At 36.7% G+C, this 19,767-nt stretch overlaps 1 protein-coding gene across 1 annotated transcript in view; it reads left to right on the top strand.

Moving 5' to 3' along the window:
* Positions 1–19,346, top strand: part of ASCC3 (activating signal cointegrator 1 complex subunit 3) — a 263,876-nt gene extending 244,530 nt beyond the window's left edge. Inside the window, exons 38-42 of the mRNA XM_063389711.1 lie at positions 7,640–7,791; positions 8,304–8,454; positions 14,271–14,477; positions 16,291–16,466; positions 16,559–19,346. Coding sequence (XP_063245781.1) covers positions 7,640–7,791; positions 8,304–8,454; positions 14,271–14,477; positions 16,291–16,466; positions 16,559–16,694 — 822 coding nt within the window. The 3' untranslated portion in view covers positions 16,695–19,346. The remainder of the gene's footprint in view (positions 1–7,639; positions 7,792–8,303; positions 8,455–14,270; positions 14,478–16,290; positions 16,467–16,558) is intronic.
* The last annotated feature ends 421 nt before the right edge of the window (positions 19,347–19,767 follow it).

The following is a 19,767-nucleotide window of genomic DNA, read 5'->3' as shown; positions in this document are numbered from 1 at the left end:
GGCGCTGGGAGTTACAGGAAAGGCTTATTTTACAGTTGTGTCAGTAAGATTTGTCCAGAAGTGTCCAGGAAAAGAGCTTTTGTGTAATGGTTGCACTGGCAACTATAAATAAATGGGCAGCTTTACTGAGCAAAGGGAGGAGAATCAAATTAACTTGAGAATGCAGAGGATGACTCAGAAACAAGTGAAGAGCAGAGGCCACATCTCTTGAGCTGCTACACATATTCTTTGTGTATACAGTAATATTCCAGTGATAGCACAATGTTTGCAATTTTACTTAAACACTGGCCGCTTTCATGGCTGTGTGGCTATTATTCCACATTAGGAGTGTGGAAATAGTAGAATAATCAAAAAATCTTGTAGTGCCTATACTGTGTGGCACTGCTCACTTATGGACACTAAACACCAGTGGATCACTTTGGAGGGAAAGTACCTGGACATGGTGGGCTGGAAATGCTGCCTGCTTGTGCTTTGTAGGCGTATATGTGGGAGAAGGGAGGGTTACCTTTGTGGTGTTGGAGTTTTGCTTGCTGTAGATTATCAGTGGAAGCATCCTGGTGGCAGTTTAATGATGATTTGGTGCTGCTTGTGCATAATCCCTCCCCCACCCATGACAAACCTTTTCCCAGTTGGGGCTGGAGGAAATGAGTAATGCTTAACCCATTTGTGTGATCAATTCACTTAAGCAGCTACTGTGAAATGTTAATCACAACTTTAATTTGTACTGCATTAGCATTTTGATTAACTTGTAGGCTTGCTAGCACACTTGAAGCACTTTTACTCATAGTTACAGCTCGGAAATGACTTTTTGATTAATTAAGTTTGTTAGACAGCAGCTGAGCTTCCTGAATGCTAACCTTAAGGGGCTAAAAGTTCAGGAGAAAGTTACTGGGAATAACTGTTGCTGTTGAAAAGGATTCTTGTGAATGCACACAAAAAAAATTGATTATTGACAAAATATTACATTTCTACTTTGAAACTGACTCTAAACTGTAAAGAGGACAGATTTATTATGAGAAAGATGCTGTGTATCTTTCATGGTTCTGGTAGATTTCTGTAATATTTGGAACAAATACTGGCTTAAGACATTGTTTATATTAGGAAATCGGGATTTATTGCAAAGAGATTCTTATCAAAACCCTTCTTTTTACAGTTTACTATTATAGTAGAGAATATCAATTTATTAATTAGTAATTTGAAAATAAATTGACTATTGGTTCTCAATGAGTTCTGAATGTTGGGTTTTGCCCTACTAAGTTTATATTGCTGGTATCACACTCTGTAGCTGCTTTTATTTCTGTAACACTATTAAAAAGAAATAAGTAAGAACCCAAGGGCTGCACTCCACTAAATGTAGACAGTAAATGGCTTGTCCTTTCCCTGGTCTTGAAAATACTAATAATGTTACTATAGAGGCTAAAGGATGAATGCAGGGATAGGAATCTTACAAAGCAGCTAGGAAGGTTGTAATTTGCATATATCAGGGAGACCTTTATGATGATGGGAGAATGAAGAATTAGTCTCTCATAAGGGGTAGCAGAGCATATGGAAGAGGGGACTGAATATGCTTGTGAAAAAAATGAAGAAAAGTAGGATACAGAGGGCAGTATAAAAGGAGTGCCTCCTGAATGGGATTAATTACAACTTATTCAACAACTATACAACTGTATCTCTGATGAAGTACAAGATAGGGGGGTGATCTGTAGGCTGAAATTATGCAGCTGTGCAGGGGTGGTTTAATTGACCTGAAAGAACTCCTCCCCCTCCCCAGATTAAAACATTTCTAAAAAGTAGTTTTGCATTAGACCTCTGAATTTCAAAGGTTCTGTACATACCTGTTTTACTGATATATAATGTACCAAAGGTAGTGACCTTAAACTCTCTAATACTTCTTCAAGTAAATTCTAACTTTTCAATTCAACAATTGCTGTGCCTGAGATATGTAATTGAAGCATCATAGTCATGATCTATACAAAAACATGAAACTTAAAGTACATGGCATGCTTTAACATCTGAAAAAATATTTTACTTGTATTAGCAGAATATCAAGTCATGCGTGGATCATAATATAATTTTATGTATTGGAAGGCTTCCTACATTTGAAGCATGTGCAAAAAAAAATATTATTCTGAATTCATAGTTTTTAGGAAAATAGGTAAAATGCATACCCTTTTGTCTGTTATCTATAAATATTTGTCACATAATTCTGTAGTCTTAAACAGCTGTAAGTAGGCACAATTGAAATGATTTTAATAGGTCTATGGATTTAAACTCCTACACGTAACTGAAATTTGGTCCTCAACTAAACTTCAAATTCATGAATAAAAGCACTAAAGAAAGTGTGTTTGTGTCTGTGAAGCACTGATACAAAAAGTAAGATTAATCTCTTAAGAGAAGATGAATTTGAGCCAAGTAACTCACCCTGAGTTCACCTGAAGTTTCAGTCCCCATCCACAAAGTCATTGCTGCCAATGACATCACTGCAGGCACTCAACTTCTAGCTGAGTAGTCACAGGTGTAATTCTTAACTGGAATGGCATTTCTTACATTTCTGTAGCTTGGCTCTGTATCCAGAGCAGTTAACATTATAGCTTCATTAACACTTCCCTTAAATACAATTTATCCGCAAAATATTAACATTTATGTTTACAGGATTTAAGTTGAAATGCTTAGGATATTCAGAGTTATATGACAGGTGACTTCAAAAAGAAGAATAAATTATTCTAAGCAGTGTGGAGGCTCTGTTAATGAGATGTAAGCTGTATCACTTTTAACACTTCAATAGCTTATCTTTAAGGAAAAAGCTATTTAAGTCATTTGGATAGATCAGAAATTCTGCTAGTTTTAGTGTAGTCCCCTGCCACCTACACAGTCATACAAGAGTGAGACAGAGTATCTGACTTTCAAATGAAGGATGTGAAAGTAATACCAAAAACAGTGTTTATAAAAACTTTATAAAAAGTCTCCAGAATAAAGAATTTAGCTATCATCATATTTTGGTAGCCTGAAAAATCTCCTAAATGAGTGGGGGTGAGTGGGGGAGTATATTCATTATGGAACAATTTAGTATTCCAATTTCTTTTGAGCATATATAGGGAGTGCTTGATAACACCAGAGAAAAGCAATGTTTTGCTATCAGTGAGTGTGCCACACACTCACATCTTCCACACCCTGCCTCCATCTTTGCTTCCCCTCAAACTAGGGAATTAAAAACCATCTTTTAAATTCCAAGCATCAGTAATAACTTCAGCTAGAAAGAGACAAACTGTTACATTTCAGCTTCATGTTAGACCAAAAAAGTACAGTTCTATCCGTTTAAATCGTTCTGTACCTAAGGGCAAGCAGCTGCTTCTCTTGAAAATGAGATGAAAACTTGATCATAGATGCTGAGAGTTTCATCTTCATGCACTCCGGGAACAGTGACAGCAATAGCAAGATTTTGATGCAACCATTTTGACACTCAATTCCGAATACCATCAGAATAAAAGTTTTTGCCATACCTGATGACATCTGCACCAGTGAGTTGCTGATGATCAGCATTTTTGTGCTGTCCCAGCCATGGTTATTAATAGGTCGTTGATCCCCACATTGGCACAAGCCAAGCTGTTTTTGATAGTAACAGACAAGATGTAAAGGAGGTGTCACTAATTGCTGTTATTACTTTGTAACTGTCCAAGTATGACATTTGGAAGGCTTAAGAGCTATTGCCTGGATCTTTCATGAAAACCCATCTCAGCATAGGCATCTGCTTTTATTCTGCTAAGCACAGAAGGAGTCCCAAATAGGATGATAAACATATTTTCTGGTATAACAACCAATAATTCCCTTGACTCCATATATTTACCCCATTTATTCTACTTTAGGTTAAAAAGTTTGGCTTAGAGGTGTTTTTTTTGTTGTTTGTTTGGTTTGGTTTGGTTTTTTATTATTTAATTTGTTGATTTCCACAAAATACGTATATTTTTTTCTGTAGTTAAAGCATCTTTACTGTTTCCTGTTTCACTTTTTGCACTCACTGTCCTCTTCTTTCAAGTTTTTCTCTGTGATTAAATTATCCTGTGTTGGTTTAAATTCTTAGGCTAGAAAGTGTTTGTGCCATTTCCCAATTTAGAATAATACTCTTAATCTGTTCCACTCTTACCAGCTGTAAGATATTTAGAATTTATTTACTACTTTCCAAAATAAGAGCTTAAAAAGCCACAGGTTTCTATAAAATTATACTGATTTTGACTTAAATATAACAACAAACTAAACAGGTAGCAACTAGATAAACTAGAGAGACTAAATACATTATTCATCAGATAACATAAATATTAAATCCTTTAAATTTTGTGGTTTGTATTATATTCTTTGTTTAGTTGCTTATTTACTTTTGGAGACAGAGGAATGACTCAGTTTGTTACCTTGAGTATTTATAGGAATTTCAGTAACCTTTTAAATATCCAGCATCTCTGTGTTTTACACTTAGAAGAAAATGAAATGTGTGGAGGTTTCCAAGGCAGCAGATGAAACAAGCCAACTTTACCATTGTTCTGACTTTTTCACAATGTCACTGTCTTGGATTTCACATCCAGATAGAGATGCTGTGAATAAATTCTATGGGTGAAGAAGCAGAAAATAAGGAGGAAAAGAGGATTTGCCATGTGGATTCCTTATAACAATGTGGAACACAGAGTCTCACACACACAGGCTTTCCTTACTCCCTACGGGATATCTATCTGTAGGCCTCTATCAACGTCTAGGAGATTTTCTATGTGAAAGGATCCTCCAGTTAATTTCAAAGCTTGTTTTAGATTTATCTTACTCTTACATCTTCACTCTTCTTTTCCCCTTTCAAACCTCTGTTTAAAGGGGGGGAGAGGGATAGATTTAAAAAAAAGAAATGTAAACAGTGTTATGTGTGCATCTTCAGAAGCATTCCACTGATATATATACATACCACTATATATATATTCCACTGATACATATATAAATACCACTGCTGACTAAAAATACAACTCACTGTATTCTTCTTGTCACTCATGGAAAATACAGGATATCTGTGCACCCATTGTTCTTCACATATGTACAGCAGTATCATCACTGGGGTACATGATGTTTCAGGCTGTCACAATAGCAGAAAAGAACAAGAATCAGGTAGTGGAGAACAGGAGGCTGATACCAGAAAGTCTCAGCAACACAGACTGTTCAGAAACATGGACTGGACTGTATGGGTTGTCTTCAATGTACTTTAAAATGCGAAATCAGGTAAAGAGCAACTCACCTTTTAAGTTTGAAATACTGACTCCAGTCCGATGCTGAGAACAATTCCCTCCTTATGCAAGTAAATGTCATGCAAACCAACGTATAAATCTGCAGGCCACAAAGCTGCTCCTTTCAAATGTGGTTTCTAACACAATTTTATTTTCTGTTTGGTGAAAACAATCCTACATGGAAATCACTTTGGCAAACCAATTGAAAAGACAGAAAATGGAAGCCAGTAAGGTTGTGTTGTGAGGTACTGGTTCTAGGGTCACTAGAAATGTTACAGAGTTTCAGGGTGCTATGCCTCTTCCTCCAAAAAACTAAATATTAAATCTGGATCTTCATTACTGAAAGGCCCTTTATCCACAATTCATGAAAAATGAGACAACATTTGTCTAATACAGGCTAACACTTCAAATATTTTTCTAAGTGTCACTGATCTTATCACCCCAATCTGGAAAAAAAAAAAAAAAAACAAAAAAAAAACCCTGTTGAAATTGCATTGTAAACTGGTAAAATAAACTGTGTGACTCGGCCAGGAGTGAAACTAACTTGTGCCTTTAAAGTCAGTATTTCTCCAGAATCAGTGTAATTTAATTGAAATAGCTCTGCGTGTGTAAACAACTCCTTTGTTTAAAGAAGATTTCACTGTTTAGTTTGCCTTAAGTAAATGCTGCCTTTTGTTTGTCTGTAAAACATTTGATTAAATGTAAAGACTTACACAGACAGCTTCTCCTCATTACACTAGTGGCTGCAAAATAAGTTAAAATGGTGCAGGTATACGCTGCCTGAGTAAGTATCAAACAATATCATTTGTGTTTACAAGAAAAACCCAAGAAAACATCTGAAACCTAGTCCTAAAATCAAACTACAACCCTCCTAACACCAGGGTGGTATTTAAAAAGGTGTTGAAACCATTCAATCAGTATCAGTGTTCCTTTCTTTCTTAAAAAAACCCTATTTTCTAGTATTTTGATTAAACATGAAATTCCCTCCATGGTGAACAACTGTTAAATAAATGACTTTCTACTCCAATATGAATTAGAGTGTTTTAATATGAGGACTCACACTTTATTGTGATCATAATGTTATTGAACAACAAAATAAGCAAGACAACTAATACATTAGAGCATTATTTTTTCACCAGCTGGAATGCTTTCATAAATCATAATAATTCTTTCAATGTACTATAGACAGGTTGAAGAGTATACTAGATATCCAAATAGCTGCATTTACCATTAAAAAAGTTGAAACCAAAAATTCATGTTTGATGCTTTTTCCCTTGAAAGAACTCTTAAATTCACATTCAGACCAATCAAACAGAGTGTAAGTCCAGTCAAGGAAAAAAGCAAGCAGAATCATTTTTTTCATGTCCATAGGGCCATTTGCAGTGTAAAATCCATACTGAATTAGCTTTAGATCTTTATGCTGATTGCACTAACTGTATACTTCTTATTTGTACTGTCAAAACATAGGAAGTAGAAATGGAACAGAAACTCATGAGACATGGAAGCCAGGATGATTTTAACTCTTTGAAATCTGATGTATAGCTGTATAGGGAGTTTTTGTTTGCTTGTGTTTTCTGTGTACTTTGGGAAAGATTTTCAGGATCAGGATAGAGATGCCAAAGGAGAGACAGCCAAATACCCCTTATTCTCAAGACAGTCAACGGTTTGCAGTGCAAAGGATGAAATCCATTTTATTTCTGATCACTTTTACTCACCATAGGTAAAATGTAAGCTATTTTGTAAGCTTTCTTCAAAATTTCAACTTATGCGTCAGTGTTAAACAAAGCCTCAAATATGCTATTAAGCTAAATTTTAGTGCTTTTATCTTGTCCAATTCCAGGGGGGTTTTAAGTACTTAATTCAAATGGAAATAATAATTGATACTGGTAAATGACATTAGTATTAATTCTTGAACAAACGTAAATATATTGGTGATGTTCTTAAATAGTTCAAGGATTTTTTGAATAATTATGTAATTCTGAGAAAGTTCTCATGTTAAAATATAAATAAATACTGCCATTAATTGTAACCTTTTCTTTTACAGTAAATGTTGATATTTTTTGCCTGCATTCTGAGTTGGTTATGTCAAAGAGCAGTTATTTGTAAGGAAAAGATTCTACCATCAATTCTCACCCCCAAAACCAGTGTGTAAATTACCTTTTCAAGAATAAGAACTGATGACGATGATAGAGGATATAATTCATCTTTTTTCAAGGTTAATTCCAAAGGTGCCTAACTGCCTTCAACAGAGGTTGAAGAAAACTCTTATGTTAAGGCCTAAAAATCACTGTATGTCAAACATTAATCACATGATGTTCCTTATATGAACCAGGTATGCAATTGTATTTGCGTTCATGTCTGTTTTATTATGTGTCTCCTTTGCTTAGGCAATGCTGGATGTTGCAGCACATCATGGCTGGCTGGTGACTGCTCTGAACATAACCAGCCTGGTGCAGATGGTGGTTCAGGGTAGATGGATACATGACTCATCTCTACTTACTTTGCCAAATATAGAGCTCCAGCATCTTTACCTTTTTCGGTATGTAGTTCTTTGAAGCATTAGCAGGTTTCCCATTCCTTTCTACTTCCCACTGCTGATTGTGTTTGAATGGCATTGTTGTGCCCCAAGAATGTTCATTAATGAATCAGAAGCAGAACTCTGTCTTTCACAGTGATGCTTTCCTAAATGGATTTTCTGTTTCTGTTTTCGATATTCATTGATTAATTAACCCCCACAGATTATTTTGAGAACCGTGATTCCAGACAAATTAACAAGAGACTACTGGAAGGGTTCCAAGTCCTAACAAATCTAACTCTGTATGTTAATTATCTCTTTATTTTAATCCACTATAAAACTACATTAGTATCCATCTTAACATTCTAGATAATGCAAAGCTCTATAGATGCTTAGATGATGCAGTAATTAATGCTAACCAAAAATAAATGACCACCCTTTAAAAACAGAATGCAGTATTGAGTTTTACCACCAAAACAACTGAATACAAATGTTTGCTTTCCCTCCCTGGGCATATGTTTTGCTGTCTGTATCAGGAAGTGGAACCAAGGCCAAAGGAAGAGTGTGCATGGAGGTTACCAAGGACCTATCGAGTGTCTTCCCGAACTAATGGCTGCCTGTGAAGGAAAAGAGAATGTTTTTGCTTCCATTGTGGACAGTGAGTTGCAAGCAGGACACATTTCACAGGTAACACTTTCTTTTTGTGACCATTACCATTGTGATTGGAAAGGAAGAGCAGTTGGGCAAAGAAATACTCTCTCTCCTTCAGTAAATACCATGCAACGTTCTGTATAAAGTACAACACATTCATTGCTCTAATTTCAAGGAACTGCTGGCTTTACAGAGGTTCTTCTCTGCCTGTTTTCTGAATATTATTCTCACTTCTTCCCTGCTAAGCAGTAACAGACTGTGGTTTATGGCTGATATTACCACATCTCTCTGCTCTAAAGATGCTTCTTTAGGTCATTCAATCTGCTGAGTGTTATCCACCTTTTCATAGCTCTGCACTAGGAATACATGCATTGCAAATGTCATTTTAGCTGGTTTCTGAAGTGGTCTGTCAAACAGTTTTTTCTGAGAATGCTTTTATTAAAAAATCCAGCACTCATTTTTTGTTTGAAACAGAAAAAAGAGATGAAAATTTCATACTTCGCAGGGGAGAGAAAGAAAATAGTATTCCAAAATGTTGAGCTGCTGAAGTCTTGTTTTCAGTTTGATTTTCAAGGCATTCACAGCAAAGGATAGCTGTATCCCATAGCATTCATCACATTCTAAGCCTATTGGTTCCAAATAAATGTAGGAAAGATGAAAACTTCAAAAGCTATACTTGAAATTTTTTTTATTAGAATGTTTAAAAGGACAGTTTGACTGCTCAGCTTCGGTTAAACCTTTTACAGATATCCAAACAAGAAGTACTTAAAATGTCTGTAACAGACATCTGCATTTGTAACCAAATTAACATCAAAATTTTGAATTAAGAAAATGTATTGACATCAAAAAAGGCTTCCTTTAACAACAGATTTCTAACATAATACACATTGATTTCAGTCCAACTTTTAGATGTGATAAAAAATTAGAACATTATTATAATTAGTTCAGGGAGAACTCAGAAGTAAACTTACTTAATTTATTTGCATAAATTGCCATTCTGTTATCTTTAAAAGCAAATGCAAATTGGCTCTGTCTGATATGATGATGGTTATTTGGCTCAAAAGTGCTTCAATTTGCGTAGCAATCTGGTGTCGTCTCTGCAGTGAGGCGATCCCAGGTAACATACAAATCCTGAATTATTCCAGAAATTAGTATGTTTAAAGCATCAATTTAAGTGCTAATTGCAGTAGTAATGAGAAAAAGCAGTACTACTGTGAGATTTGCATCTACTGCCCCATCAGTATGCCTGGAACGGCTGCTGACTGGCAGAGGATTTGGCTGCTAATTAAATAATTGTATGCATGGCAGTGTTCTCGTCTGATTCAATAGATGAAGATTAATCCTCAGATAAATATGTTTGGCTGGTATTGAAATGTCTTAGCAGTTTCTTCAAAAATAGCTTGTGTGTATGTGCTGTGTACGTTCACACTGCGAATGACTCTGTGCCTCTATATATCTATGTTTGTAAATACAGATGCATGTAAGGGGGAAAAACATAACGTCTTGCCATCATGTGAGGAGAAAGTTTCATTTCCATGAGCTGGGAATGGCTGTATTGGGTATAGCAAAGCCATGACTGTGTTGTTGCAGGGCATTACAAATGTGAAAGCCTTATACCAATATGTTAGATTCTTTGCAGTATTTTTTATGGGGGAAAAAAAAAAGAAAATAAAAACTATTGTAATACCTTGCACAAATAAAAATTCATATTGAGACTGCCTGTTGAGTGTCTTCATATGTAAAGTCTTTCAGTGCTCACGTAGACAGAGGCCAACCAAGATAAAAATTCTTCAGCATCTGTATTCTGTGTTTTCTATAAAGAAAGAATATCAGACTACAAAGTTTAAGTTTAGCCTTCTGGCACCAGACATGAACAGAGTCAAATAAAGTGGTAAATATGCCACTAAATTGCCAAAACCATTTTTCCTAGAAAACATTTTAGTTCTCACTCAAAGATATTGAACCCATATCTTAAAGCTAAAGATTACTAGCAAGAAACTGGTAAAAACGGCTTAAGCTTTACATAAAATTCAGGCAGATGGGAAAAGGAAGAAATTTTACATTTGGAAAGAAGAAAATGCCTTTTAAGCAGATTGGTAATTAATTTTTAAATAGCAGCTCTTGAAGCTGCTCATGGATTTGGAATATTAGGCTAGGTCCTGTGGAGACAGATTATTGGCAGAAATACTAATGATGTTCCCAAAGGTTTGTGAAGAATTTTTCATTTGATTTTAATTTGAATCTGTGAGCTTGGCAGATAAATATATATGTATAGTATGTACGTACAGGTATATGTTGGATATGTTGACATATTTAAAAGGAGGTGATATGTGCCTGTATCCTCCTATACAGAAAAAAAACACAGTAAAATTGTCAAAAAATACCTAAGCAACATGGGACCCTGAGTTTAATTTTACAGAATCTAGTATTATAATTCTAAACATCCCTGAAAGTCAGGGGAGCTTTAAAAGTTGACAACTTAAATTCAAACTATTTAGACTAACCCTACTCTTTGGTCAGAGCTGTATGTTTCAGTGATTCGTTGTGAATCATATTTCTTTAACAAATCTCTTTCAGTTTTTAGGTCACTTAGGCATTAAACACCATTTAAAATATTGAGTTGATACTGATATTTTTGAAAGAGAAAAAAGAAACTTCAAGGTTGAAAATAAATATTATCTCTACTGTAGTATTGTCTGCCTTTACTCTGCAAGTATCTGTGTTCCTATAACCTTTTTTTTTCATTTTCACTTGCTACTACTTGACTTTTTTCCTTAGTGAGAAAAGTATTTCTTCATTTTCCCCACAGTGCATGGATGATAAAAAGGCAGCCTGCTGGGCATACTGTATCACTGATCAAGCAGTACTAACTTTGCCTTTAAATTTAAAATACACAAGACTTGATAAATCCTCAAGGAATCATACAATCCTTTAGGTTGGAAAAGACCTTTTAAGATCATCAAATACAACTGTTAGTAGCTATCATAGGATGACTTATTAAATCTACCTGTTTTCTAATTAGAAAGTTACTCAAAGTTACTTTGGTTTGTTTTTATTCTGAAAGCTGCATGATGACATGACAGCCTTTGACAAATAGATTATGTTGGGGTTGCGTGGTATAAACCGGCCCAAATCATAATCTTCACCAGACTGTGGTGAAAGTAACAGGTAATGCTACTAAAGAAGTTAATAAATTATGATCTCTGGTGCAATTAAGCTTGTTCTAACATATTTGTAACAGGTCTTGTCCTTTGAGACACATAAAAGCTTTCAAGGTAAATGATATCTGAAGTACAGCTGAAGAGGTGACAACAACCAGATTGGTTTATATCAGGGTGCCTCTCCTCATCTCAGCAGAAATACCCTGCTTAGATGGACAGAGACTCTCACACAGTGGGTCTGTAGAGTTCTTACCCTAAATTTCTTCTTAAAAACCTTTACATTCAATATAAAATCATTTGCCAGTTGAGATGTTACTACTCAAGTTGTCACCCAGTGACACCTCCGATCTGCTGGAGGTCGGTTTAGTAGTCTTGTGTATTAAGTGTATAAGAATCCTGGCAACAACGGCTTAGTCAAGAATGTGGGTGGTATTTTTTTTTAACCTTCTTCAAAGTGCTGCCTTTTCTTCCCCCATTTCTTTTCATATTTGGGACAAAGAGACAAGTATTTTTCCTTCAAGTTCTGCCTGTTTAGCTTCTGTTACAATTTTCCTGTCGTTTCCTAGCTAAGACACCTTCATGAACATCAGTGCAATTCATCAGGAGCTGCTTTTATGCCGAAGCTCCTGAGCGCTCACAGCTGGACCTCCCCACCTTGTGCACTGAACAGATGCAGGAGTTCATGCAATACACAGAAGAGGAGAGAGAGAGATTAGTTTGTAGCTAAAGCCAGTTTTCTCATTCAGTTCAGCCAGGCTCTGGTAATGCATCCATTTTAATCTAAATAAGCCTGTGCTGCAGCCGAAATGGGCAGTCCAGCCCTCCCCGTGCCGCTTTCACCTCCCCGACTGACCCAGCTCACCGCACAGCTGCACAAACGCTGTGTCTGCCTCAGGCAAGGAGGTGGCAATGAGCGTCTGGGGAGGAGGGGAGGAGGAGGAGGAATCCTGTCAACCCTCTCACTGACAGTCAAAATGGCCCGTAGCCAAGTGGCTACGTGAATGCTTGTGCCAGCAGGGGAGGAGGCTGGACCACTTCTTTGAGTGGCACTGAAGGCTCACGCTTACCCAGAGTTGCAGGATTAGAGAATATGTTGCCACGATCAGCTTTAAGCTGATCTAAGTTCATGCTGTCACCAAAATGATTAGCAAGCTGATCCATCTAGCTGCACAATCCCAGCATGGCAATGCCAGCATACCGGGGATGGAGGGGGGCACAGCGAGCTGGTGGGGAGAGCGCTCGAGATAGAGACAGCACCACCTTTCCTAGGGCAGCGCGACCTTAGGTCTGCTTACCCTGGCTGCTGTATCTCTAATTATGTATTGACATACACTGTTATTGTCAGTATGACTCCCTGTACTATTATTGTCGGTATGACTCGTGGCAACGATGCCTGCAAAAAGCAGACTGAACCTTCGTTGGGCCCCTAGGCCTCCCAGCACAGAGAAGGTAATCAGACACATCAATCACAATCTAAATGAAAATATGTTTTGTTGAAACACTGCATACCTGAAAAATAAAATGCGCTTTAGTCTTTTTCCAGATAAAACATTACTGTTCCGTGATGTTGCCCACGTGATTATGCCTACCCTCTTCATTCCCACAAGTTCCCATTTTGGCATCTGATGGCTCTTTACCAAGACCAATATTCTTATTTCCTTCTTCTCCTTCCCACTCTCTAGCTTTTCATGTATGCTGATTCCTGTTCTTTTCTGGGAGTGGAGGGGAAATATGCAGGCCAGAGAGTGATTCTTGGTCTTTTGCTTTTTCTTTCAGTGCCATCCTCATCTATCTTTTTCAGCCATAGAAAGGCCACAAATCACTGCCTCCCACAGCCAATCCCATTTCTTTTTCCTAACAAATTTCATTGCGTGAACGTGCTGATTTTCTTTTTTACTAAATGAAAGCCTATGTTGCTCCCTTCCATTTTTGGCACAGCTCCTCAGAGCTACTTTTCCTTGTCTGATAGAGACCACAATGAGAGAAACATAGGGCCTCATATTCAAGATGCCTTTTTAAGGCTAAAGAGGGTGTCATGTAGAGCTACATGGATTGTATCCTCTAACAACAGTTCTCTGCATAAGGATGAGAAAGTTGAAGGCCTGTTGCAGTTCAAGAAAGACCACAGAGACTTTAAAATTGCTCAGGAAGCCTGTAAGAAGGAGAGTTCATAAGGATCGATGCAAGAAAACATCAAAAAAATAGGAATAACTTTGGATATGCAGTTGAACTTTTGGTTAATTATCTGAACTGATCCTCTGAACTCTCTGAGGTTTGCCTATTGCTAATTAGCACTGCAGTGACTTGTTCTTTATGGATTATGCTAAGGAAGTTTAATTTAAAACTTAATTATACTAGTTTTTAAGTGGCTTATAGGGAAAAAATACTTTAATCGGGAGCAGTAAGGAATTTTTCCTGTGTTCAGACATCAGTAATCTTAGTAAGGCACGTGTAACATGCTTGAGGATTTTCACATTTGTTTTATTTGCTAGGAAGAAAGTAGAATAAGAGGGTAATGAAAATTATTTTATGCTTATGATGGAGAGTTGTACAATTACATATATTCTAATACACAATAAAATATTATTAATATAGAATAAATATGTAGACCGCCCATTGAATTGTTATTGTTAGAGTGACAGTGACTGTATAGATTATCTTGTAATCCATAGAGATATGTTTTTTCTACAGGCTTGGAATTTCTTGTGCCGTTTGCCAATTCTAAACGTCAGTCTGAGCATTAAGGGCAGTTGGGATGATGCAGTTCAGCCACAGAATGAGGTACCTGTTCCTTCTTTGACAACAGACACACGAGATGACAAGAGATGGATCAAACTGCATGCTGATCAAGAGTATGTGCTCCAAATAAACCTGCACAGGACCCAGATGGGGTACCAGGTAGACTTGTTTATCATTTCCTTCCCAAGTGCACAAGTGTCCAATAATCCATTTACATTGTCAATTATGCTTTTATACAGTATAATAGGTTTCTTTGTGGCTTAAGTATTACATAAGTTATAAACTATTTCAAAGCTTTTTCCCTATTCATAGTGAAGAAATTTTTCTTTTTAGGTTGCAACAGGATAATAAGTAGACTCTTAAGGTAAAATCCTAGACCAAGACAATGAAAAAAAAAAATCAAACTAATTTATAAGATTTCCAATTACATTCACAGGTGCTACCAAACTGCATACCAGACTCATACCTATAAATATGTTTCTACTCATAACACATCCCCAGACCTTTACTGAGAATATTTTCCTTCTATTTTACATCTGATGCTTTTTTGAGCAGCTCCTAGAACAACTTCCACATACAATTCTTTCCCACTGCAATTCACCTGCCTACATTTCTGTTGCAGCTCTTTGCCCATTTAAAGCACATCCCATTGTCTCCTGGGCTGGCCAGCTCACTGGGCCCTCAGCAAATCAAGCCAGAAACTCCAAGAGCAGCACCACTTTCCAAATGCTCTGCCCCAGCAGCAGTACCTGGCTGTACCTGTGTGTCAGCTCTGAGGAGATCTGGACCTGCCTTCATGTCAGGTCTGCTGACAGTGAAGCTGTCCCTCACTTATCCAGGCCTTTTTCTGTCATCTACATACCATGAGTGGTATATGGACCACCATGGTTGTAATTTTCCTAATTAATTTCTCTAACATTTCAAATAATTAAGAATTATAATTACCAGCATTTTTGTTAAGATGAAAAGAGCTCAAGATAAAAGTGGAGAAGAGTTTTAGGTGTTACTTCTGAGACTCTTAAGACAATTTCATTTTGATAATACTGGAGATACGCGTGTTCTGTTGAAAAATATTGAAGTTATCTTGCTTTAATTAAGAATTGTATTTGAAAAGTGCTCTTGTTTCCCAAAAGACTTTTTGTCATGACTACAGAAGATTCACCATAGTTGCAAGGGGAAACTGTCTTATTTTAGGGAGATCAAAAGGCCAAAGCTCATCCATATATCATTCTGTTTGCTGTGCCAGTTACTGGCAGAGACTTTTCCTAACCAGAAGCCATGGAAGTGAAAAGAGCAGAAGCATTTCATGCAGTGATCATTGTTTTATAAACCTCTTCTAGAATTTGATCCCTCTTTTGTAAAAAACAGCTGGATCAAGCTGTTCCTAAAGCTTCATTGCTGTGGTGGTGTTTCTTCTTCCATATAAATCTTCAGTAAAACCTTTCCCTCTACAAAACACAAAATGAATGTTGATTAAGTGTGCATCTTTCTGTCTTCAGCTTCCAGCAGTAAGTCACTGTCATAAAGAGTCACTGAAATAATCTTTCCTTTTGCTATATCAAACTCAAATAAATGTTTTAAGTGCTGGTTTTGTCCTTATATTAATCTTGAATAAAATTGATTCGCTTTGTTTAAAGATGCTGGGTTTACAATTAACCCTTCTGTATTCAGAATATATTAGATAAAATTACAAAAAGGGTATAGTATTTCCATTCAAGTTTCAGTAGTTTACAAAATAAGTGGAATAATATTTGTATTCTGGATTTCTCTCTGTGGACTGTGATTTTTCTTTTTTTTTTTTTTTTTTTTGCCCTTCTTCTGAAAAGAAATAACACTATTTTGGTCTGGCTAAATTATAGCCTTACCTAAAAATTGACAGCAGTGTGGTTTTGAGGTGTTTTTCGTTCAAGGAAAAATGTCCTTTTGGAAAGATGATTTCTAGTTTTCCTAAGCTGTTTCTTTTCCCCAACAGGGAAAGCAGGACAGTAAAGCAATGGCTCCTAGATTCCCCAAAGTAAAGGATGAAGGATGGTTTTTGATATTGGGAGAAGTTGACAAAAAAGAACTCATCGCTCTGAAAAGAACTGGATATGTCAGAAATCGAAATACTGTTTCCGTTGCTTTTTATACCCCAGAAACTCCTGGAAAGTATGACAAACTCTCTAATTCTCTTCATTATTATGTTTTCTAAGTAGGCAAGACCCAATTCCCAAACTAAAAATGCTGCTTTTACTTTTCAGGTGTATCTACACCCTGTATCTCATGAGTGACAGCTACCTTGGCATGGACCAACAGTACGACATTTACCTGAACATTGTACCAGCACAAGGCACCACGGAGGGGACTGAGGCCAGGAGCCACCTGGCTCTGAAGTGAGGCTGTCTGGAAAGTCCACTCAGTCAAAAGAACTGGTCCTGCAGCTAAGACATCTGGTCATTCTGGGACGTCTGAAAATGCATCTGCCTTAGTGGAACCAACTTCAAACCTCAAGATAACAGGGAAACCGAAAGTGACTGCTGTATTAACTCTGATGACACCGAGTTAGCCACAGTGGCCTTACTCCTTTATGAAGATTTGTCTTTTCTTGTTTTATCTTTCTTCTCTCAGAAGTCAGATTGTTAGTTGAATTTTAAAAGATCAAAATAAGAGACTGAACAATACTGTAATTTGCATAAATTCAGGTCTATCATCTTCATTTTCAAAAGTGTTCTATAGCCTGTCTGTTAATACCATTTAAATAGTCAACTTTTTTAATTTACAGGGAAAAATACAAAATTTGATCTAAGAGCTGCTGAAAATATTGATGGATGTGTTATATTTCATGTTTAATAAAAATATTCCCAGAATGTTTTGCACTGTATTTTTAGGTATAAAATATGGGACATATAGTAACAAAACTTCCTCTTCATGCACAGTACATTTTGAAAATGATAATCTAAAGAAAAATTTCACAAATTTATATTAACTATATGAGCAGTAAATCTAGTTTTAAGGGCAAGCTAAATCATAAAAAATATTTCCAGTATAGCAATTATGCAATTTATGTAGATAATTATTAAAGTTTACTCTTTACATCTGTGTACATACATACACACAAACACACATATATATTACATATCTGCCATTTCCTTAGTGTCTTTTCCTGAATTTTGTAGGACTCAGGCATATAAAATTGGGTGTCCTGTTCTAGGGCTCAGTGCTAAAGTGGCTGACTAACTTCTGTAAATAAGGGGCCATGAGGCTCCAAAAACAGGGTTTGCAACAGGAGGCATGATGAGCAATGAATAGTTCTGCCAGGCAAAAAGTATTGTCTAAGAGATGCTCAGTTCTGTGAAAGTACCTGCAAGGCATAAATCTGAAAGCAGAAGGTAGCAGCATCTATCTTGTGATGAGACTACACATGCTGAGGCCAGTCCTCAATCTTAAGAGGATTCGAGATATTGAGCAAGTACTTGGAGCCAACTTACTTACAGAAACATCAGTGGATCTTCATTCAGATAGACTAGACCTTAAACTGAATATTAACATTTGCACTTGCTCAGCTTTGGATTGAGCTGATAAGCATTACCTCTCCAAGGCATGATTTCACTGTCATTTCATTGGATTTCACCAGATGCAAGAATACAGCAGAGTTGTTACCAGAAGCTTTCCAGGAAAAAATGACACTGGTGCTGCTGCACCTGCATAGAATCACAGCATGGCTGATTTTGGGAGAGGCCTCTAGAGGTCATGTGGTCCAACCCCTTTCCTCAGGCGGGGCCAGCTAGAGCTGGTTGCCCAGGACCATATCTCCAAATATGGAGACTCCACCAGCTCCCTGGGCAGCCTGTGCCAGGGTTTGGTCACCCTCACAGTAAGAAAAGGTATTTCTTGCAGTTCAAGAGGGACCCTTCTGTGTCACCAACAGGTGTGCTGTTGTCTCTGGTCCTGTCACCAGTCACTAAAGATCCTGGCTGTGTCCTTATCAACATCTTCCATTCAGATACCCGCTGACAGCATTTCCCTGAGCCTTCTCCAGCCTGAACAGTCCCAGCTCTCTCAGCCTTTCCTCATGTGAGACATGGTCCAGACCCTTCATCATCAATGCTGTGGCCTTTTGCTGGAATCTCTCTAACAATTCCTAGTCTCTGCTCCAAACCAGACCCGTGTGGGCTCCACTAGTGTGGCCTTACCAGTGCCGATCACCTGCTGGCAACACCACACTGCAGCAAGCAGAAGGCTGGCTGGTTGCAAAGGCTCAATACTTAATCAGTAATTTATTTTGTATCTGGCACCTTTAAATTGTGGGAAGTTACTTTAAAATTATCAATTCTATACTTGAGTGTGTTCATCCCCTGATCATGTTAAAAATGTTATATTTCATTATTATAAGTAACATATTACCTATAGAAATGTGCCTAAGAATGTGGGACAATAATAGAAAAAAATGTCACTAAATTTAGAGATGGATAGATGATACAAGAGCCACCTTTGCCATTTAGACTATATCAATGTAATATGGTCTTGTGTCACAGAAGAAACAGATTTTTTTTTTCAAATTGTTAGGCAATAGTGTGGTTGTTCACATATTGCATTAGTCCATGTTTAAGAATATTGTTTCATCTAATTTGGAAGTTTAAATTTTCACAGAAATTAAGTCCTTTCTTTGGAAAACTTAACTGAAACAATACATTGTCCCTCAACAATTTTAATTAATTAGGAAAAAGAACTATGCCACAGTCAAACAACATACCAACATAGTGATGCTAGTCTCTTGTTGCTTTGTAAATGCACATCACAGAAAGTCTAACTGCAGAGTAGCAGACAATAGCTTCAGTATTGAGTATTAATCAATTAAAGAGTTTCTGTAACATCATTTGTGCCATCTGTACTTTGGTTTGGAAATACTGTGTTTTCTAGTGTATTGTTTTTAGAAATAGTCTGGTGACATTTCTAAATAACATATTTGAAGCATTTTTGAGTTTTTTTACAGAAGTATTGGATTCATGACAACAAAGTCTAAACTAATACAGAATTAACATAAGCAAATTGATTACAATCAGTATTTAGCTGAAAAATCCAAGAGAAAGAATTCTGATACATTTGAAACAGCTGTTTAGAAGGAGCAGTGAATATGTTCAATCCAGTGATAGCTCATGTCTAACAAAACTATCAAAACCAAACAGAATAAAAAATAATTTTAAAAAAAATTCAATAGTGAAATAATCACCTTTATGGATAAATAAAAGAAATAGTACATACAGAAATTTTTAGTTTTAAGTTGCTCATTTCAGTTTGCAAGTAGGTTTTTATTTTTACTCTCTCCCTTCTAGGAGCAGTTGCAGTCAGCGCACGCCTGTTCAGGTGTGAAACCTCTTCCAAAACTTGGAAAGCAACAAAAAACAGGCACATATTATGCATCAATACATGTTTAAGTCTGCCTATGTGACTTCATCCTTTCCCATCATTC

This window comes from Prinia subflava, chromosome 2 (genome assembly GCF_021018805.1).
Source record: "Prinia subflava isolate CZ2003 ecotype Zambia chromosome 2, Cam_Psub_1.2, whole genome shotgun sequence".
Classification (NCBI taxonomy): Eukaryota; Metazoa; Chordata; class Aves; order Passeriformes; family Cisticolidae; genus Prinia; species Prinia subflava.
Note: the sequence above shows the minus strand (reverse complement) of the source record. Positions and strands in the feature narration are given on the sequence as shown.